A 21,123-nucleotide genomic window follows, 5' to 3' on the forward strand; every position below is an offset into this window, starting at 1 on the left:
GTAAGAGTTTGGGTGCTGAACATCATCACTGTATTATATAAGTTGTATACCAAGACAAAGCTCAGAAAGAGGGGGAGAAGGGCCTATAGGAGAGATAGAGGCCGAAGTCTAAAACTTCATAAACAAGTTTCCTAAAAAAAGAGCTTTTAAGCTTGAAAGCACAAGAAAGATGCAACACTAATTGCCAAAAGTCAAGGAAGATAGGAAGGGAACCCAGGCCAGAGAAGGAAAGGTCATGTACTGCATTTTCTCTTGCCTTGAAAAAACTGGACTGGGAAACTGGGAAGCTATCATAATCTTATCACCAAGACTTTGGTAAGAAAAGATGGTTTATGATGAAGGGAAAGTCTAATAAAGCATTAAAAGATAGCATTGCAACTAATGTTAAGGATTGTATCTGTAAGAGTTGAGTGTCTGCATCTTGATGAAAAAATGAGATTAGCCATCAGAAGGACAGAAATGTGGGTTTTGACAGATGAGTCTCTGTTTGTGGAAAAGGTGATGCCCAGGAAGGCATTTAGTGTACCTGGGAGGAGGAAGCAGTGGAATGATAAATGGAAAGTAAGTCTGTGCAGGGAGGTATGGATTGGGGCAGAGCCCAGTGGCAGCTAGTCCCATATTGTACATGCACATGTGAACATAGCACACACTGCTTTTGCCTTAAGTGTCATTCTGGTAAGACTTGCTCAGCAGTTAGTTTTGCTTCATATGCATAGAGAAACATTGACATTTGGTGGACAGCTGAGGTGTCCTTAAATCCCCTCTTGTGCCTGAATTTGTCATGCTGTCTGATGTAGGCAGTTCATTATGTTTATGATGATTGTAATCAACAATTAACTAAATGTTTAGCAAGTTCAGGAGACAGCCATGTCCCAGGAGCTATCATTAAGTGACACAAAGAGATTGAAATTATAGTTGAGATGGCTTCCTTGACCTTGGTTTGATTAGTGGGTCACTGGATACAGCTGGATAGTTGTTTTTGTAGTTCTCCTATCTTTACTGCACTTCACAGGTAGGTGCGTATATTTTCTTTGGATACAGAAAAGATATTGCTGAGCAGATACTTTCATGCAGTTTCCCACTGGAAGGATTTTGCAGAAATCAGGTTCTTTGCTCTCACCCTTCACAGAAGAGAGGCTTTTGGTTCTTTTACTTTATTTGACAACAGATGTGTGAGGAAGTATAAGGTTCAAAGAGATGCTTCATCTGCCTCTTCTACAAGCAGTTATATACTATTACTAGCAGAAAGCCAGCATGAAGCTTTGAGGTAGGACTGGAAAATGCTTTCTATGGCTGTAGTAATTTCCTTGATTTTCTTCCCTTCCTTGGAGGCAGATATTTCCCTTTATTGAAAGAAGCACGGTGTAGAATGCAGAATCAAAAAGCCTTGTTACTCACTTCCCTTAGCAACACCTTCCTGGATAACTACTGAAAGCAAAATTTTGCAATTTAGTGTAAGCTAAAGTGATGCCCTTGGAAACTTATCCGTTAGGAGTGAGAAGTAAAGAACATAAGAGAGTATCTCTTTACTCCTTTTTTCATGCTATGCTTCCAAGGGAAAGGCTATAGGGAGGATAAAGAGCTTTTGGGTGCTGCACTGCAGTTGGTATGTTGGCTAGAGCTTCATGAAACCCAATGCGCAGTTTCGACAGAGGAGGCACAACTGTTAGCAGGTTCTGGTGACCATGGCAGGCATCAGCGGGAGTTATTCTAAGAACACAACATATGATCAGATTACTGAGGGACACTTTACATGGCTTGAAAAAATGAACCATCTGACGGTTTATGACAGCTCTGCCTGTTCCAGCCAAGTGAGGAGTGCTAGTCTTTACTGACCCTGCAGCCAGGGTTGTGAAACAAAGAAAGAAAGAAAGTGCTTTCCAGAGGCTGTGAACCTGCAGGCTTCCAGCCACATAATACCTGCTTACATCTAACTTCTGATAAGAAAAACAAAAGACATTTAGGACTGGCTTCTCTTGCTGTTTTGATTCGTGGTAATTTAATATGTTCTTGCTGCAGAGTTTTTCTGGGCTTGGCAATTTGCATAGTTCTATATTTAGTAATCCCTGTGATGCTAATGTCTTTGTAGAGTGATCTGGGGTTTTTTGCTACTAGTATCTTTATTAGCTTAATATACCCTGCCACCTGTATGTTTTTCCCTGTCTCTGTGGGGGACACACTTCTGGAAGGGGCAGGCTGTATGAGAGGTGGTGGCAAGTGAGAAGTGAATTCTAAACCTGGAAATTATTGAGGATCCACATTTGAATGCTCTCTAGAGAATTTCTATACCAGCTTCTAATATGTGCAATTTGTACAAGTTTCCCCTCCCTCTAGTCTTCTCCAGTGAAGTACATGGCCTGAGGGAACTTCACAATTTTTGCTGCTGTTGTCAAAGACAAACAGTTAAACACACACTTAAGGGAACACCTCCCACTTTCCCAAGCTCAACTACAGTTTATTGCCTCTCCTCACTTCCTAGTCTTGGCTTCCCTTGTTTCATTCTCTCTAACACTTAGTCCCTCCTAATTCCTTTGATGAAATGCAGGGTGGTGCAGGAGGTTGGGGTCACTGTGTAAAGGTTTCTTGCTTTTTAGGTTTTTTTTCCTCCAGTGCTCCTTGCTTCTTGCTGCCTCTGTGCTCCTACATGAGTTCTCAATGGGCTGCAGTCCTTTCAGGGTTGTCTCTGTTCTGGCATGGGTCTTCCCTGGGCTGCATTGCCTCAAAGTGTACTCCTTCTGCCATGGAGCACCTCTTTCCAAGAGTACTTTTCCAGCCATATCCCCAACAACGTCCCCTACCACGTGTGTCCTTTTCTCCTTGCTTTTCTTCAAATGTGTATTTGTACATATCTTGCATTTCTCCGTCTGTGCATCCGCATGTCTCCTTTTTGTGGTTCCTTTCATGTGTCTCCTCCTGTGTCCAGAGTGGCTATTGCCCTTTCCAAAATATGTTTGAGCAAAGGTAGCTTGTGCTCCTCTGACTGGTTGAAGTTTTGATGGATTGTTGTTTTCATCCATTTTGGAGATGGCTGTAATCGACTATGATTGGCATGGGGCTGTTCATGGCATCCTCTCACAAAGATTACCCCTGCAGCCCTCTACTGTTGATGCAGAACAGTGCTCTGTCAGACTGCTCAGTCTGCATAATTTCTTGACTTTCACGGAAACACAACAATGATAAATTTGCTCCATATATTATATCTGCACCCTTTATTATATCTGGCTGAAAATCCATTGAAATTAGTTTTGCAAGGATGACCCATATTTGAGCCAGTGCCTGGAGAGTTTCCATGTGTTCAAATTGTCACTATAGCCCCATACGCACCCTTTAAAAGTTTGCCTGAAATTTGCCACATCCACTTTTTCTCAAGGCTAGTTTTTTCTCTCCTTTCCATTAACTCATTCCCCTTGCCCCTCAGAGGGCCCTCTTGGTGTATATAAATTTTCCCTCTTGTTTCTTTATAGATAATGGGGTTTGAGCACCTTGTTTTGTTCTGCACGTTTTCCACGTCTGATGTGTGTCAAGCTGTCCTTCTGAAATTTTGTATATGCTGGCATCTGTGCGAGAAGAATCACTTCTGTTGTCTCTTACCTTTCAACTTGGATCCATGTCCAACAGATGGAGGCTTTGAAAAGCCACAAATATTATTCTTGGCACTAGAAAAAGGTGGTGTGGGTATGTGTCGCTAGTAATTGGTCTCAGCTTTGTAAAAATGGTTACATTGGTTGGAAAAGCAGCCAGGTGGAAGGTAGCATAACAGCATCTGCTCCCATCAAACTCTCCTGGGCATGTCATTGTGCTAATGCTGAAACTGTGGGAACTGAAGAGGTCAGTGGTTACATGCTGGGCATTGTGTTTCTGGCACAGAAATAGTTCCTAATTTGTGGATAGAGGAGCTGAAGCTGTTTTCTTTTCTCAGCTTCAGACCTGATTCTTCTCCCAGGGGAATAAGGAGAGCTTCTGAAATGACACCATTAGGAAAAGATTAAGATCTGTAAATGTAAAATGCTTTCCCATCCCTATGAGTGCTTTGGTTATGTTTCATGAACATGGCTTAAATGCAGTCATGGACATTTACATTCTTCTGTTTTAGAAACAGATGGAATTAGGAGCTTTGCCAGCCCTTCCCTAAAGGGTTGGTTGGTCAATCTCTAGCATAGAGTCCTTCCTTGCATTCATTTTTTTCATGGTTGAGTCAAACAAGGCTTTAAAATAAAAACAATTGACAACTTTCTTCATGGAATATTAAACTACTGGAATAAAAATTGCATCTATTTTCACTGCTTGCTTTTTTGATGTCTGTGATGTAATGTACAAGTTCTCCATTCAGCCCATACACTTTCCATAGAAAATACTGGGGTTTTGTAATTTTGTTATAAATAAACTTCACAGGAGCTGTGGTTTTGCTTCCCAGTTTATTCCTGCTTCATTCATGAAACAGTTGCAGTCATATAAGATGTCTCACAGCCTTGCACTTCCTATTCCCAACTTTTTATTGAGGTACTGTATCACTACTAGTGTGATCACCACAAATGTATTATTTTGCAGAGCCTGCTCTTTCTGTTGTGTTTTCTGCCTTGAATCACCCTAGAGTTAGATTTGTAGCTGCTGCTTTTCTGTTCCTACTCTTTATTCCTCCATCTCCAGGAAGAGAATAAAATCTGTGTCTCTGCTTAGATTTGATACATGGGAGCCAGTGTATGGAACCTGCATAGTCTGCCTCATGCCTTGGTGTCTGCTCTCAAACAGTTCTGTGGTGCTAGCTGTGAATCAGGTCTAAGCTTGCTTCTCCTGTTAACTGCTTGAAGTTGTCAGTAGCTCAGCCTTCTCTGCTTCTCTTCCTGATTTTTAAATACTGAACCTGAGTCTTCTGCAGTTTTCTGCTCTCATTCCAAGCAATTTCAAATTCTGTACCAGTGACCCTGTAGCTTCACATTTCATTAGCCATTTCATTCATGCTGCTGTTAATACCATTTTCTCATCTGTCACCATGACCATCTCTTTGCATCTCTGCACTGGCCTCTCTTCTCACATTGAACGTAAAGCTACTTGTCTTAATTTCCCTTGGCCCCGAAGAGCATAATCTCACTGTGTCATCTCTTAAAATCAAGGTGTAAAAACTGTCTTCAGTGCCAGCAGTGTATGCTTGTTAATTGGACAAGGATTCCTTCACCTTTCCCAGGCAGTGCCCCACCTTCCTGTTTATGGGAGCTCCCCATAACCTTCCACAAAGCTAAGCTTCCTTTTCTATATCTCTTCTGAAGAATGCTTCTTTTTTTGGGATGCCTTGCAAGAGCCTGAAAGCACTTCTAATTCACTGTATCATGTCACACTGATAAATTCTGTGTAACTGTTTCCATGTACTTCCCCATTGTTGTTTATTTTCTAGTACTAAGATTTACAGAATGACAGACTCAATTAGGTTGGGAGGGATCTCTGCAGATTTGTCTAGTCTGGCCCTACTGCTTAAGCAGTGTCAGCTATAGCAGGATGCCCAGGATTGTGTCCAGTCACGTTTTGAGTATCCTTCAAGGATAGAGACTCTACAACCTCTCTGGGCAGCCTGTGCCAGGTTTTGACCGCCCTTAGAGTAAAAAAGTTGTTTCCTCCCCTCTTTTTTTCCTTGTCCTATCAAGGGTGCTATTGAGAGGGGGCTGGCTCCCTCTTCTTCATTGCCTCCCACCAGGTATTTATATGCATTGATAAAAACTTCTCACCCCCTGGGTCTTCTCCAGGCTGAACATTCCCAGCTCTCTCAGCCTCTCCCCATATGAAAGATTTTCCAGTCCCTTAATAATTTTGGTGGTCCTTTTGCTGGACTAACTCCAGTACATCCATGTCTTTCTCATGCCAAGGATGCCAGAACTGGACACAGTACTCCAGATGTTACCTCAGCAGTGCTGAGTAGAGATGAAGGATCACCTCCCTTGACCTGTTGCCAACAATCCTCCTAAGCAGCCTGGGATGCTGCTGGCCACCTTTGACAGGAGGGTGCACTGCTGGCTCATTGTCAGCTCATTGTCAACCAGGACCCCATCCATTCAGCCAGTTTTCAATCCACCTCCTTGTCCGCTTATCTAACCCATACTTTGTCAAGTTGCCTATGAGCATGTTATGGGAGACAGAGTCAACAGCCTTACTAGGGTCACAATACACACAGCTCTGTACTCATCCACTGAGCTAGTCACCTCACTGTAGAAACTATCAGATTGGTTAACTATGATTTCTCATTTCTAAATGGGAATCTGGAAATGGCTTCCAGGATTACATGCTCCATCACCTCCCAGGGACTGAGGTGAGGCTGACTGGTCTGTTATTTCCTGGATCTTCCTTCTTGCCTTTCTGAATGTTTTATGGTGAATGGCTTTCCTTTTTTTTCTTTGTACTGGCAATCCTGATCCATGTTTACAGCTTCTACACACAACGGTAATGTAATTATTAAGCAAAGTATGTGATTCTCCTTTTTAATGGTAATTTTAAGATGCAAGTTGGGAAATAGAATTTGCAGCCCAAAGTTCTGCTCCTAAAATTCAGACCTCTATCATGTGAACTAATAAGTATCTTTTTAAGATAGAAAATAGCGTGACAGAGTATCATCCCACTGCTGATCTCTATAGATAGATAATTCCATCATGCATATAGTCCCTGGGGTCAAAGCTTTCTAAACTTGTATTTGCATTCTTTGTTCCAGGCCGAAATGAGCTGATTGCCCGCTATATTAAGCTGAGAACAGGGAAAACACGCACAAGGAAACAGGTACGTGTAAAGTTTTCCCTGCAAACATTAGCTTATTTGGACCACTAGACACGTTGGAAGGTTTATGAGAACAGGTCCCTTGCTGTTCACTTGCTATCAGTTTCTGGCTTTGCTGGAAAGAGGTTGTTGTGCTGAGCTGGTTAATAAGAATGGCAGGAAGAGTCAGCTCAGGCATTTTTCAGTAGGATTATAATGCTTGTGTCTCCCAACCACATCATGACACACATTTTTCTACTGTTAATGGTGTGTGATTTTGTTTGGTCTACTAATGAACATTTCAGTGAACAGCAGTGGTCTTCTACATGAAAATTCTTTGTTTAGCCAAGACAGATGGACTGCAATGGTGATTTTGAAAATACCTGGCATACAGGATGAAAAAGGAATCTTTGTAATTTGGGAATGAAAGTCCAGGCTATGCTGGGCAAAGCACTGAGCAACCTAGACCTGCTTTGGGTAGGGGATGACATCCTGAAGTTCCTTCCAACCTAAATTACTCTATGATGCACTGCAGCCCACATTAGATATGGGGAATTTCTGAGAGTCATTACATAGCAGCCAGGGATATGGAACATGGGTTTCCCTTCTCCCAGGAGGAGGCCAAGATGGGGAGCAAAGAGATCAGAACTCTCACTCCCTAGATTTAAGGATGGATTCTTTTAGTTTTAGAGGAGGCTTCTGACTTGATAAACCCATTTGAATTGGAAAAGGCATTAAATGGCCCATCTTTGCTGGGCCACCTCATTTCATGAGGCTTAAGTCATGTTCAGAAAAGCATCTCATTGCCACCTCAACCCCCTCTCCCCCCAACCCTATTGCACAAGGTGCCTAAAGTATGTTTACTTCTGCAAGTAGCTACCAAGTGCTCCTCTGGAATGAAGATGGATTTTGTCTTTCAATGCAGGTATCTAGTCACATCCAGGTCCTGGCAAGGCGGAAAGCTAGAGAGATCCAAGCCAAGCTCAAGGTATGATGGGTATCCTTTAACATATCATGCAAGCCCCCCGAGTCAGCCATTCCCTTATCCATTCCCTCTTTGAATAGCCTTAAAAAAGGGTGAGATTAGCCACTGAACTGTAGTAAGCTGGGGAGGAAAAGGTCCTTCCCAGGAAGTGTTGTGCAAACACTTGTATTGTTGTAGCTCTGTGACTCCTGGAGCATTTCTATTTAAAGAATAAAGAAACAGTAACTTTAAATTTTATGTGTCTGATTTCTACCTCTGGTTTATGTTGCTGTCATCCAAGTCTGAAAGACCGTTATACTTGGGAGTATTCACACAATGTTTAACCTGAGAAGGAGGGGTTTATGGTTATAAATGCTGACCAGTAATCCGTCCCTGGTGTTGTGGTAGCCTCCCAGTTACTGCAGTGCTAATTCCACCTCTACTAGTGGTAGTGACGGTGGAGTTGTTTGTGAGAAAGTGTTCTGAGTTGGCATAACCACTGAGAGGAAGCAGTAAAGCCAGCTGGCATCTTCTCAGGTAAAATGATGCCAGCTGAATTGAATAGACTTTGGCCCTTGATTAATTTAAAACTGATTTGAAGAGGCCTGGGCTAAAGAGAAAGAAAATGGTTGACTACTTGCTTGAGCAAATCTGTGTTTTCTTTTCTGTAGGAAGAGTTCTGAGATCACGCTAATGAACTGATACCTCTTGACATTTATTTCCATTCAGATTTGAAGCAGGGATATGGTTTATGTGCTCAGACTGAATTGCCAGAAATGTCAAGAAGATCAAGTTTATGGGTGACAATTGCACAAGAGGGTGTCCCCTGTTAGAATTGTGAGCCATCCAAAATCACTGAAAGCCAGAGAAGGAAGGTGCATGCTGACCTTCCTGGCTTGGTATGGCAATAAGTGATTTGGAGGGAAGTGTTTGCTTCCATGCTTCAGGTGATGATGAGGATCTTGACAGCCCAGTCCAGCCCTGACTGTTCAGTGGATGGCTGTTAGTATGTGCTGTCTGGGCAACTCCTCGCTGCGCACCAGAAGTGGACTGTGAGTGAAATGTTGGCACTTAGTCTTGACCAGTGCTGAAGTGCATGCACCTCTGTTGCAAGTAGTGATTACCTCTAAGTCATGACTGCCGCCTCCCCCGCCTGCTCCAAATCCCATCCCCAGCTCCATTTTAGAAAATGGTGTTGTGTCTGTCATTAGCCTGTTATGTTTCCAGCTGCTCTGATAAAGAGAAGGAGCCACAAATTACAACTATCTAATTCAGTGCTTCTAGGTAGGGCTGCCTAAGCTTCAAACCTGTGGTGCCATTAAGTGGTCAGTTCAGGTGGAGGCCTGCTTGAGAGGCAAGTTAGAGCGGGTAGGAAACAACAACTGCCCGGGGTGTTAAAAGATTTACTGCTGCTTATATCTGTAACCTTGATTCCATTCCCTTGCATGTCACAGCTCTGGGATTTGGCATGATTGAAAAGCCAGTCAGCCAAGCCTGCTTCCACTTAGCACACAGGAGCTGGCCGGTTTTGTTTTCAGGGAACGAAGGTGTCTCAGGGAGCTCCATGGAGCCATTGGTTGTTCTCCTTTTACACCACCCCAGGCCATGCTGTGAGCTCTGCCCAGCTGCCTGCAGTGAACCATTCCCCAGTACCAGACTGTTCCTTCCTGCCTGCAGAGTCAACTCTGTAGCACTGATTCAACTCATTTACTTCTGTGCTTTTGCTAGTCATTTTCATAGAGCAAGGAAATGAAATCACAAAAGCTGCTGCCATTCTTCCAAGTTCCTGCTGATAGCTGTGTCTTCTTCTATCACTGTTCATTTTCCACAGCTGGTATACGTTTTCATAGTTATATCCTAGAGATCAGAGCAGCTACATGCTGACTTTTCAGAGCAATTACTGTAATACTATGGTCTCCACACAAATCGAGATGTCTTCTCTAAGTGTGCACTGTGCCTGTAACAGAGAGAGGTGGGGAAGTAGGGAAAGGTTTGTAGAAAAATGTGTTCCTAGAAGTCAGTAGTTTTCCATTACCTGGGTGGCTAATAGATACCGCCTGTACTAAAGGAAAAGAGGGAAATTATGGTATTATTATTATGCATTTTGAAAATAATAACAGAAGCCACAAACATTGTAAATGTTTGGTAAAAGTTTTTGTTGCTTTTTTTTTTTTTTTTACTGGAAACACAATGCAAATGAATACAGAACTGTTAGCTGAAAGAGAAAGGAGATGTCTTTTATAAAAACATGCTTTTCCCAGCAATCTGTCGGGCATTTAAAGAAAACAGAAAAACACAACAGGGGTTAATAGATAAAATATTTTCCCTTCTTACTTGTTTTTTTTTTTTTTTTTTTTTACTTTAATACTTCCACAAGTAAATGCTTCTTTCCTACAAACTCATGTATAAACTGAGTTAGACAAATACGATTTTTCCAATGAAAAAGTAACGGGAGGACAAAAATGCTTTTCTGTAATGACCTAAGGACCAGTTCTCACTTGCATGTCATGAAAAAAACAGAAAAGAATCCTTACCCCTAAAAAATGTTGTAGGTAATCCTTAAAGTATTCCCTAAAGCATCGTTTAAACTGGACTTTGAAAATCTTTTCCATTGCTTTGGAGAATTTTAGGAACTTTTTCAGCAATTAAAATGTTTCCTTTCCATTCACTGGAATAGTGCTAACAGGAGTTGCTGATACTGTAAAAAAGAAGATATGTAAGTTTTGCCCATTCCTACTGATTATTCCACTTAACCATTATCATTTATTCTTGAACTTTTGTTATGCCTCCTCCAAATGTTTTTGTGTTAGACACATCAGAATCCATGGACTTTGAACTTTAGAAAACCTTAGGGAAAGTGGAGGGGTTAGAGAGAATGGAGACCCAAAGGTGAGAACTTGCCGCAGTCCAATGAATGCAAGTGGAAAGTGAGAATTCCTGAAGATGACAGCAAGAGCTTACCTCTTTCGGGAGTTTCTCCAAGCCATAAATTAATCTGTGGCATTGCCAATAATTATAATGTCACAGATAAACGTGGAGTGTTTGAAGGATGAAGATTAATTGTAAGGGGTGTAGGAAGAAAGGCAGAATGTGGGGAACTGCTTCTATTTTTCTATTTAGTCCTTGGAAGAAGAAATTAAGAATGCTATTTGTTTTAAACATACATCAGACTCACCTGCCCCCAGTTGTTGCACACATTTTTACAAGTAATGACAGTGCAATTCCACAGCCCTATTAAAATACAAAAAGGAATGTCCTTGCATATGTGCCCTGGGAGGTTATTAAGATTTCCTGTTTCCCCAGGGATGGGAATAAAATGTTCAAATCTACCTGAGACTAATGCAGTCCCAAATTGAGGTAGTATTTTTGTAGTGATGATGACAAGCTCCTTTCGTGAGCTTGTTTTTAGAGGGTTTTTTGATAAGCAAGAGTCTTTCCCATTGAATATTCTTACCAATGATTAAAACACAAGAGTCAATTAGGATTGTACTTTCCATAACAAAACATTTCAGCTGTGCAGCTGAAAGCCTTCAGACAGAAAGGATAAATGCTTAGCAGTCTCTAAACCAGTGATCCCAGCATTTCAGAAAGGATGATTAATCACATCTGAAGCTGTAGTAATGGGTGAAAGACTTACATGCTTTGAAGAGTTCTTAGGACAGTTACTGGCGAGTCTGCTGCCCGGGTTTTCAGAGATGCTTGTTCCCTACACAGAAGCTGATGAGAATCCTGGTTATGCAGCATTAGACCAGGCAATTTGTTTATCATTCTAATAATTCTGTTTTTTCTGCTTCTACTTTTGCCCATAGGATCAGGCAGCTAAAGATAAAGCCATGCAGAGTATGGCTACAATGTCATCTGCCCAGATTATCTCTGCAACTGCCTTCCATAGTAAAATGGCCTTGCCTGGTCTCCCACGACCAGCCTACCCTGCTGTTTCTGGGGTGAGTGAATCAGTGTCTTGGAGGAGTTGGGCTGAAGACCCTTGAGTATTTGAAAGGGTGTTGGGACCTGCTCAGGAAAATCCTGAGAACATCAGAAAGAACAGGCCAAATGGCATTGTCTTTGTAGAGCAAATCTGACATAAGGCTTCAACAGTTTGGGTCTGATTCTTTGCTCACACTGATGTAAAACAATAGAGTTTCAGTATATGCTTTTCTTAAAATGACACAAGTGAGAGAACAATCAGATCCTTTGGGTTTTCAGCTGCCTGAAATATTTTTAGGTGCCTGTTTCCTTTTCTTAGTCTGGGATCTTGTTGGATTAAAACCATTTGGGCCATCCTGACCCTTTCTCAAGCTTGTAATTCCCAAGCTCATCCTGAGTGCTTAGATCACAAATTTATGGTCCTTATGTAAAATCCTTAATAGAGGAGGCCTGTCAGCATCACCTAATCTTTGAGTTGGGTCTAGTGAGCTTTTGCTGAGCACTGATTTCTGCCAAAATACTCCTGTGGAGCTCTCCTGGGGAAAATGGTCCCTCCAAGAGAGTGAGCATTGTTAAAGCCTTGGAGATGAAGGCAGAAGGTGCATAAAGAGTATTTAACATTAAAACCCACTATTGGGTCAATTGCTAGTAGTAGTGTGTAGAAAAAAACCGAAGACCAGTCAGTACCTCCACAAGGATGAAACCAAGAAGGTAGAAAGAAGAGATACAGCTCAGACACATCTTTAAAAATCTCTGAGCTTGCAGTTTCTTTCCTCAGAAAGGAGCAAGCCTTGTTTTTCATCTCTGTCCTAAGACTGATGACTTTTGCCTGTATGTTGTTCTCTTGCAGTTTTGGCAAGGAGCTTTGCCAGGCCAAGCTGGATCTTCCCAAGAGTGAGTATTCCTTCATGTGAGCATCCAAAGCAGGTTCTGCTGCTGCTTCCTCTATGCTGCCTGAGGAACACCATTAGCTATTACCAGATTTATAAAATGCTAAAATAATGTAGTCTTTGTTCTCAGACAGATTCCCTGATAATGGATCTGAGACTTGAGGCCCATGGTTGAAGACAAAAACTGAGGGTCATCAGAGAATCTTAAACAGATAAAACTCTATGTCTTCATATGGTAGCTTCAACATGGTTTACACCCCTTTAATGTGTCCCATGACTCAAGCAGTCTAATTTGGGTTATTTCAGGGGAGTTGCTGAATCTAGCAGTCTGATAGAGGCAAGGCTGCTGCAGCTCCATGCTCCCAAGTTCAACCAGTAGCAAGGTTGAGCATGAATTCCCAGTAGGTGCAAACAAAATATGCATATACATTGCACATACACACATATACACGCAGCTGGCCACACAGAACAGCACAGACAGGCAATGCTGAGCACTCACACAAATACAAACAGCCTCATCCTGTACCCCTCTCTGGCTGATGAGGGTGAAGGTGTGTTAGTGGGAAATACATATGCCTGGTGGATCTGTCCAGTAACTGCCCTGGGATCCCTTGTTTCCCTGTGTGCTGGCACCCAGGCAGGTGAGCCCCTGAGGCCACAGCCCCACTCCAGTTGCTGGTGCAGGCCTCTCACTCACACACACAAACATACACACATAGAGTGAATCTCTCCAGTAACTGGGCTCAGATACACAGTCTACCCAGTAGCTGGATCTTTGCTTTCCCCGGTTTGCCTCCCACAGAGATAAACATGCACACAAACTCATCTTTCAGTCAACCTCCAGACTCCACAGTCTCTGTCATTTGGCCCAAACTTCTTGGTCCCTCTGAAAGCATCCTTACCCCTAGAGACACACACAGCTGGCTCCCAAACCATCTGCTTGCCAGCAAGTCTGGCTTGGTAATCGCTAGTTATCACACCCTCACTTGCTCCTGGCACTCCAGAAACAAACAAACGGACACACACAGAACTGAGAGCTCCTTATGCAGGAAAACAATTAGAAATAGAATTTAGTGAGAAGATTGTGCAGACTGTACTGACAAGGTGCAGGACATGGACAGACAGCTGTACAGACCTCCTTACATGCAGCTGACACCTTTTATCGTGATATTCTCCCTAAACATCCCCATCATAAGATTGCACAATCCCAAAACACTCTTCCCTTATATTCCACAATGTGTCCCACACCATCTAGGCAACAACCCCCTCAGTCTGTGAGGTGGCTGGTTTCTAAGCCTCCCCAACTAGCTCACTGAGTTGGTTTCACACCTGGACAATGGGGCTGATGGCTCTCCTGTGACAGCCCTGGCAGGGGCTCTGTTTCTCTTGATGGGGTTACTGGGGTTCCCCTGCCCCAGTGTGGAGTTAAGCCTTTGATGGGCTGATTGTTCACTAGTGATGGCTCTGGGTGTATTTGTGTCAGAGTATTATTCAAGTTGCTCTGCCTGCCATTGTTACTGTGTTCCTTTGTATGGGGACACAATTTTTATCACATAACCTAGCAGAAGCAATTTAAGCCAACTTAAGGTCAAGCAGCTGGAAGGGAGTATGTTCTTCACACAAGCCATGTGTTTCTGCTCTCTTGTGGTGCTATTGCTAATGTTTGTGGAGCAGATCAGGGAACAGATATAAAATACTTCTGGGGAAAAATGGCTAGTAAAAGAATGGAAGCCATCCTAGGAGAAATAAAAAGTAGATTTTATGCCTTGCGCTTGAAAGTGAATGAGGAAACATCAATATGAGAGGTTCTTTTAGAAGCTTGAAGTATCTGCCACCCTCGATGTCAGATGATGTCTCCAGACTCTTGATTTTTTTTTTACAGTGGTGTTAAAGTGGAGCTGAGCTGTCTTGAAAGGTAGGTCTAATTGTAGGTCTCGAACATCTCTGAATCTGGGCCTAAAAGTGTGAGTGGTAGCCAGCCCAAGCTTGTATCCACTTACATAAATTTAAATCTAGCAGTGGTTGAAAGAAAAGGATAAATGAATGGTCACCAGTCTATTAACAGGCTGATAAGGATCTCTGAATAACAAGTCTGCAGGGAGAGCCTGCTGAACACCTACAGGCAAATCTTACTCAGTCTGGTCCTGGTCACTTACTGTTTTTTGAGTCTTTCTCCATGACTTTCTCTTGCCCACACAGAAAGATAATTTCCTGAAGACACTTATGCCACTTTCTCCCTTGGGAGAAATACTTGATCTAATCTGTGCAAACTGTTGTTCAAAAGTCTTTTTTGTTTTGTTTTGGGTTTTTTTTGTTAACCCTCTCTCTTTGTGTACTTCTGTAGCGTGAAACCTTTTTCTCAACAACCTTATGCTGTACAGCCTCCACTGCCATTACCAGGTAGGTAAGGAAATGTAGTTCCTTGCTTTGAAAATATATTTCAACTTCAAAAATAGCCAACACTTTAAAAAATTTAAAAATTAATTTAAAAAAAATATTTTAACCTATTGAAGTACTTCAGTGAGCCCCAAATTTATTTTTTTTTTATAATTTCCTCTTATCATCAGTTCCCATCCTTTTACTGTGAGAGCTGAAGCTTTTTAATTTTGTTTTAATTTAAAAAAACATTTTTCCTGGTTTAGGTCGGTTGTTTTGGGGTTTCTTTTCCTCCTGACTCATCAGAAAATAAAAGTGTACATATCTCTACTCTTCTTCCATCATGCTGCATGTACTAGAACATTGTTTTCCATCATAATGTGATTGCCTTTCCAATTTCTCATTAAGTGGAACAACAAATGTCTTTTCCTTCTGTTTCCCCATTTTGAGAGGTTAATGTTCATGTTAATGGTGATGCTTCATTCTGATACTAAAGCAGTTTATTTCACTGCTCATTTAGGGCTCAATCTACGTCATCTTAAAGTTGCTGAACGTGTTTTCTCTGGTGTCAAAACCAGGTAGATTGTCTTTTACGTCATTACCAACCCTGACAGTGCTAGCTTAGCAGAGGGTAACTTGACAAGCCATTTTAGAGCCCAGGTAGAGTGAGGACCTTGTGAATGATATTTTTGCATGATGACTGAAGTCACAAGAAAATGTAATTAGTCAGCTTTGACAACAGGTGCTCTACTAGAAAGCTATTACCAACTTTTCTCTTTCTAAATTTTGTTATATAAATCCTATGTGCTTAGGGTTTGAGTCTCCTACTGGCCTCTCACCTTCCCCATCAGCACCAGCTTGGCAAGGACGAAGGGTTGCTAGCTCCAAACTTTGGATGTTAGAATTCTCTGCATTCTTGGAACAACAACAAGACCAAGACACAGTAAGATACACACCTGACTTCCACCCCTCATTAATTTTTGGTCTTCAGGTAGCTCCTGTTCATCATGGATATGTTATACTTCTATACATGTGTGGAAATACTTGCTTCATTGCTTTAGTGAGAATAGAAAGCCATCTTTAGGAAACACAAGATGCTCTTCTCTTAGAGGATAGAATTGCCTATAGTGATATAGCCAGCTCTGTGCCATGTGCTTCTGGCCTCCCTTTCCAGGGTCATGGATGTTCACATACTAGAGTTCAAGGCACTGAGGTCATAAGACAGTGGAACAGCCCCTTTCCAGGCTATTCTAGCTGTTCCATTCAGCCTTGGGGGATAGACCCAGAATCAGATGATGGTAAAACTGCATGAAGCCACGTATTTCTCTGGTGTGCTGGGAACTTAAATTTGGGGACATGTGGAATAAATTTGTATCAATGTGTTTCCATGGTGTCTCCTATAAAATAGAAGTAGTGAGATTTGCCCATCTCACTAAACCTTGAAACGTACATTGGTGATGGGTCAGTTACATTTCCTCTGTCGGAGACAGGAAAGTTCAGAAAAGGTAATAGCATTTGGTTAGTACCTTGGTGTGGGATTTCAGACAGCTCTTCATAGGACAGTAGCATTGATGTTTGACTGAGTGACTGGTGACAAGTAACACTGTATCTCAGGTTATTTCAGACTATATATCAGAAGCATGAGGCAGTGGTTTAGGAGTGAATATAGGAAAAAACCCCATAGTAATGTTTCAGAAGAAGCAAGAAGCATGGATGTATTGATAGGAAAGAAATAACAGCATGAGCTGGTATTAGCAGAGATATTTCTGCTAATACTTCTGCTCTTTTAGAAAATGCTATCAAATCTTCAGTGACTTCCAGTAGTCTTCTGTGAAGAATCATGAATGCTCAGTATGTACTGAACCGTTTCCTAATTCCATGTTTTTCCTCTTCCTGCAGTATAACAAACACCTGTTTGTGCACATTGGGCAGTCAAGTCCCAGCTACAATGACCCCTACCTCGAGGCAGTGGATATCCGGCAGATCTATGACAAGTTCCCTGAGAAAAAAGGGGGTCTGAAGGAGCTCTTTGAAAGGGGGCCAGCTAATGCCTTCTTCCTTGTCAAATTCTGGGTAAGGGAAGGACCCTTTGTAGGGTACCCATTTGCTATGAAGTTCTCACTTTAAAAGCGGTGGAGCTGTTAGAAGTCTGCCACCTCCCAACAAATTTTCCCTGTGCAGGCAGCTGAATACAGTCACGACCATCTCTGGAGATCTTTGATTGTACAAGTCCCTCATTCTGGCCTGGAGCAAGATGTATCTTTCACAGTGTCATCTGTAGAGTTGTTCTTGACTAGTGTCTGGAAATTTTATTTGCTAATGGTGACTTGGGCCCTTTAAATGTTTATTTATGTATAAGAGAAGAATTCAGAGGAAATTACTCTCTGCATGCTCTTATGTGTTCACTTCTCAGTGTTGAGTAACTTCTCAGTCAGAGGCAACATTTTTCCATCTCTTCTCCTATCTCCTTAGCTGCATTTTGTGTTTTCCAAGTACTAATAATTTACAGATGCATATTTACTACAGGCACAAGGACAGACAAAAGATAAGAGAGACATAAAATGAAATTGGATTATGCTGATAATGTATTACTGAAATTACTTCTGGTAAGTTGGCAGAAATCAGCCTGGCAAAAGCCTACTCACTCAATTTGGAATTTTGTGAGTTAGCTGAAATTTGAAAAAAATGTGCCATTGTGCTTCAGGGTACAAACAAAATGGTTTTGGTGATCAGTATTATCATAGGTATTACAAGATTAAAAGTAATAGCAGCTTGGGGCAGTTGCATGCTAGATGGCTGAGGGAATGTGTAATGGGATTTGGAGCCTTTCACCCTGAGTTTACCACTTATAATTCAGCCCCAGGTCAGGAGTGAGATGATGAGAAATGAGCTTTTGTATCTCATAGTCTTCATAAAAACTGGCACTAGAAAGCCTCTTAACTGGTGCTTTCAGGAGAAGGAAGAGTTAAGTGCCTTGAGATGCAACTTCCCAGCTGTCCCTTTCCAGAACTACATTGGAGAATGTTGGCTGGGAGTCTGCTGTTCAAGTGTCTGGTGCTTAGAGCATTAGTTATTGGTGATTCTTGGAGACACATAATTTTACCACCCGCAGACTGTGTGCTACTGAGCTGGGTCCCTCACAGGATTAGTCTCTCTCAGAGTGCAACAAAGCCTGCTTGGGAACGTTGAAAGAAAATGTAAAACCAGCCCTGTTCTGAGTGGAAGAGAAATACTGGGGAGAGACAGCAGCACCTTGCTGAGAGGAGTATCGTTTGACAAAATCTGGGTAGTGATCACCCTACTAAGAACTGTCTGGAAAAGGAACCAGAAGTCTGATGTGACAAAAGAAAGGAAAAAGAGTAAGAGGGGATAGCTTCTAAGAAATGGTCCCTGGAAAAGTAGGAGCTGCGACAGCTGCTTCCTGCTGTGGGGTAGAGATCCCAGGAAAGTATTCATGTTGAGGTGAAGAGCACTGGCTCCTGTGTGGTATCACTCTGAAGTGCTTTGGGAGATTCAGGAACCAAAAGGAAGAGCTTAGAGGGAGATGTTGTGTAGAGAGAATAAAACACTTTGAATTCCTTGACTCAAGAAGAGAGAAACCATAATGACATTGTGATCTAGTGCAGCTGTAATTTTATTTACTAAAACTGTTAGTGTGCTTTTGTGCTTGTGGTGTTGAGTTTGGGGATTGTGTGTGTTTGTTTTTTAATATCAGAAGGATAAGTGTGGCCTAGGCATCATGTCAGACCAACCTAAGTTAGGCTTGTGAAGGATTTACGTGGTGGGATATCATTAAGTTGGACTCTTTCTGGATCCATGTGAGGTGTCTGGTGTTCAGAGGGTATCAACTCCCTGAAATTTGGCTTGCATAAAGAGATGTGACATGGGATTTGAAACACCTTTACTCCAACATATACATGACATCCTGGGGCTCTGCATCTGTACACTTGATATAATGACAGTGATATTTCTGGGCTTCGTTTAATATTTTGACTGATTTTTTTTTTTTTGGTACCCTTACACTATTGAATCCCATCTGGAGTTAACACTACAGGCTGTCACTTACAAATAAGCAAAGTTTACAAGTCAAGTCATTGTTTGAATGGAAGCTGCTAAAGCTTTTAAGAAGTAAATAATTCAGTCTTGTTTTTGTTTCTCTGTGTAGACTGTAGTAGGGGATGAAAATACCATTCCTGATGCCATATTCTGGATGAGAAAGGATTGGGGTATTTTTATGATTTGTACTGTGTTTCACAGGAGTACATAACATTAATCCTGTTGTAAGATTTCAGCTAGGTTCTCTCAGGCAATATAACTAAAGCAGTTCAAAAAAACTTGTTCCAAAAAATTTGGATTTTTTTGATGAAAATTCCAAACCTTTTTGTTCAAAACTTTCTATTCAACATGCCTGAAATATTGTGGTAACACAATCTTATACAAAGACTAAACAAAGCATGTGAGCCATGCCTTGTAATGCACTATGCTGCATGTGTCATGGGACTTCTTGAGTTTGGTGTATCGCAAATAGATGTGTGTAGTGCAACCCTTCCCACCAATAAACGCTTTTCACAGATAAGGCAATGTGATTTTAAAAAAAGCGATTTAACAGAAGAAAACTAGATTTCAGCTGAGATTTTTATACCCCTTTGCATTTTTATACCTCTGTTAACAGTATATGATAGGCTGCTTTTTCATTTTGCTGCCTGATTGCTCTGGACAGCTATACAAATATATTCTTGATGTCCAAAGATGTGTTGGATAAAGCAATTATTATACCATTGAATTTATAGCATCATTTTAGGATAAAAGTATTATCAAAAAGCAAATTGCCAATAACCTTAAATGTGTCAAGTAGAGTTAAATACTTGAAGAAGCATTTTGAGACATGAAGATATGATTGATTTTTCAAAGGTTCTGAATTGAGATGGTGGTTGCAGGTAACAAAGACTTAAAAAATCAAGGCATTGAATAAGTTGGTTTTGTATATATGTAGTTTTAGGCTTGAAGAACCTGAGGCAGGAACCTGCCATTACTGGACTAAGCATTGAATATACCAGATGATCTGTTGTGCACCAGAAGCCTAATAAACACCAGGGTTGGGGTTTCTTGACATTGCTGATAGCATTTAGGATATGGTGTGACTGAGAAAGAGATGTTCATGTTTGTTCAATGGTGTTTTAAATTATTTACCTAAAGGTTGTTTAGTGTGAAATATAAGCAGTGTTTGCAATTCTTCCTTGATTTTGGCATTGGGAGTTTGGTACAATGAGCTAACTCTTGGACTTGGATTGGCAGGTTGTGTATTACATCTGTGTGACATTTCTCTGTGCTCCAAGTGCATTCTAGCACACAACAATGAATGTGAGACATTAGCCTCCCAACACATGGGCAGTGGCAGCTCTGCTCTTTTCTAGTGTAATATTATCTCTACCACCTGTTACTTGGTTCTCCGCATGAACTCCTTCTATATGCATCGTTATTAATAGTTTGGAGAAGAGGCATTTTCAGGGCTTTGCACATTAGTAGAATGGTGCACCTGCATCTTAAAGCTTTCAAAAGTTGTGAGAATCTGGGCAGAAGATAGAAGGAAAATGGCAAACCATGAATTTAAGACGGGCAGTACTTTGTCCAGAGCAGCCATCTGCAGAAGGATGGATCAGGAGAATTGCTTGGGAGACCTTTCCTGCCAATGATGAATTTATGTAGTAATTTCTTCTTCTTGGTGATCGGCAAGGTGGACCAGTCAAATCACTGCATGTTTTCTTTGCAGTAAATGAATTATACTTTTGTGGAAGGGGCTGAAGGGGTGGGCTGCAGACTGCTGTCCTGCACTTGGCTTCTCTCCTGTACCAAGCAAATCCAGTCAAAACAGCAGCAGTGCACATTCCCCTCGGCGCCCTGCCCTGCCCACGTATGCCTTCAATCCTGACCTGGCAGAAACTGCCTGAGGAACAAGGAGATGGTAATTTGGTCTCCATGTCCATTCTGTACTTAGCAATTCTTCTGAGGCAGCAAACAAGACAGCAGCTAGCAACAGAGATTTTTATGATCTTTGCACATTTTTGCTGAGAGTGGATCTGACCACCCATTAATTTCACCTGCAACCACCAGCACCTCCTCCTACCAGTTGCTACCTTATATAAGGGGACTCTATCAATGGTTCTTCTTTCACCAAAGCTATTCCCCACAGTGTTCAACAGTAAAGAGATTGTTGGCAGCAAAAAGCAGATTGAA

General features: G+C 41.7%; 1 protein-coding gene across 1 annotated transcript in view; it reads left to right on the top strand.

The window, feature by feature from the left end:
• The window catches only part of TEAD4 (TEA domain transcription factor 4), a 72,778-nt gene that overhangs the window by 40,675 nt on the left and 10,980 nt on the right, over positions 1–21,123 (top strand). Inside the window, exons 5-11 of the mRNA XM_075762748.1 lie at positions 6,692–6,756; positions 7,658–7,720; positions 11,506–11,640; positions 12,474–12,517; positions 14,858–14,913; positions 15,702–15,832; positions 16,789–16,962. Coding sequence (XP_075618863.1) covers positions 6,692–6,756; positions 7,658–7,720; positions 11,506–11,640; positions 12,474–12,517; positions 14,858–14,913; positions 15,702–15,832; positions 16,789–16,962 — 668 coding nt within the window. The remainder of the gene's footprint in view (positions 1–6,691; positions 6,757–7,657; positions 7,721–11,505; positions 11,641–12,473; positions 12,518–14,857; positions 14,914–15,701; positions 15,833–16,788; positions 16,963–21,123) is intronic.

The sequence above is a fragment of the Balearica regulorum genome, chromosome 1, assembly GCF_011004875.1.
Source record: "Balearica regulorum gibbericeps isolate bBalReg1 chromosome 1, bBalReg1.pri, whole genome shotgun sequence".
Lineage (NCBI taxonomy): Eukaryota > Metazoa > Chordata > Aves > Gruiformes > Gruidae > Balearica > Balearica regulorum.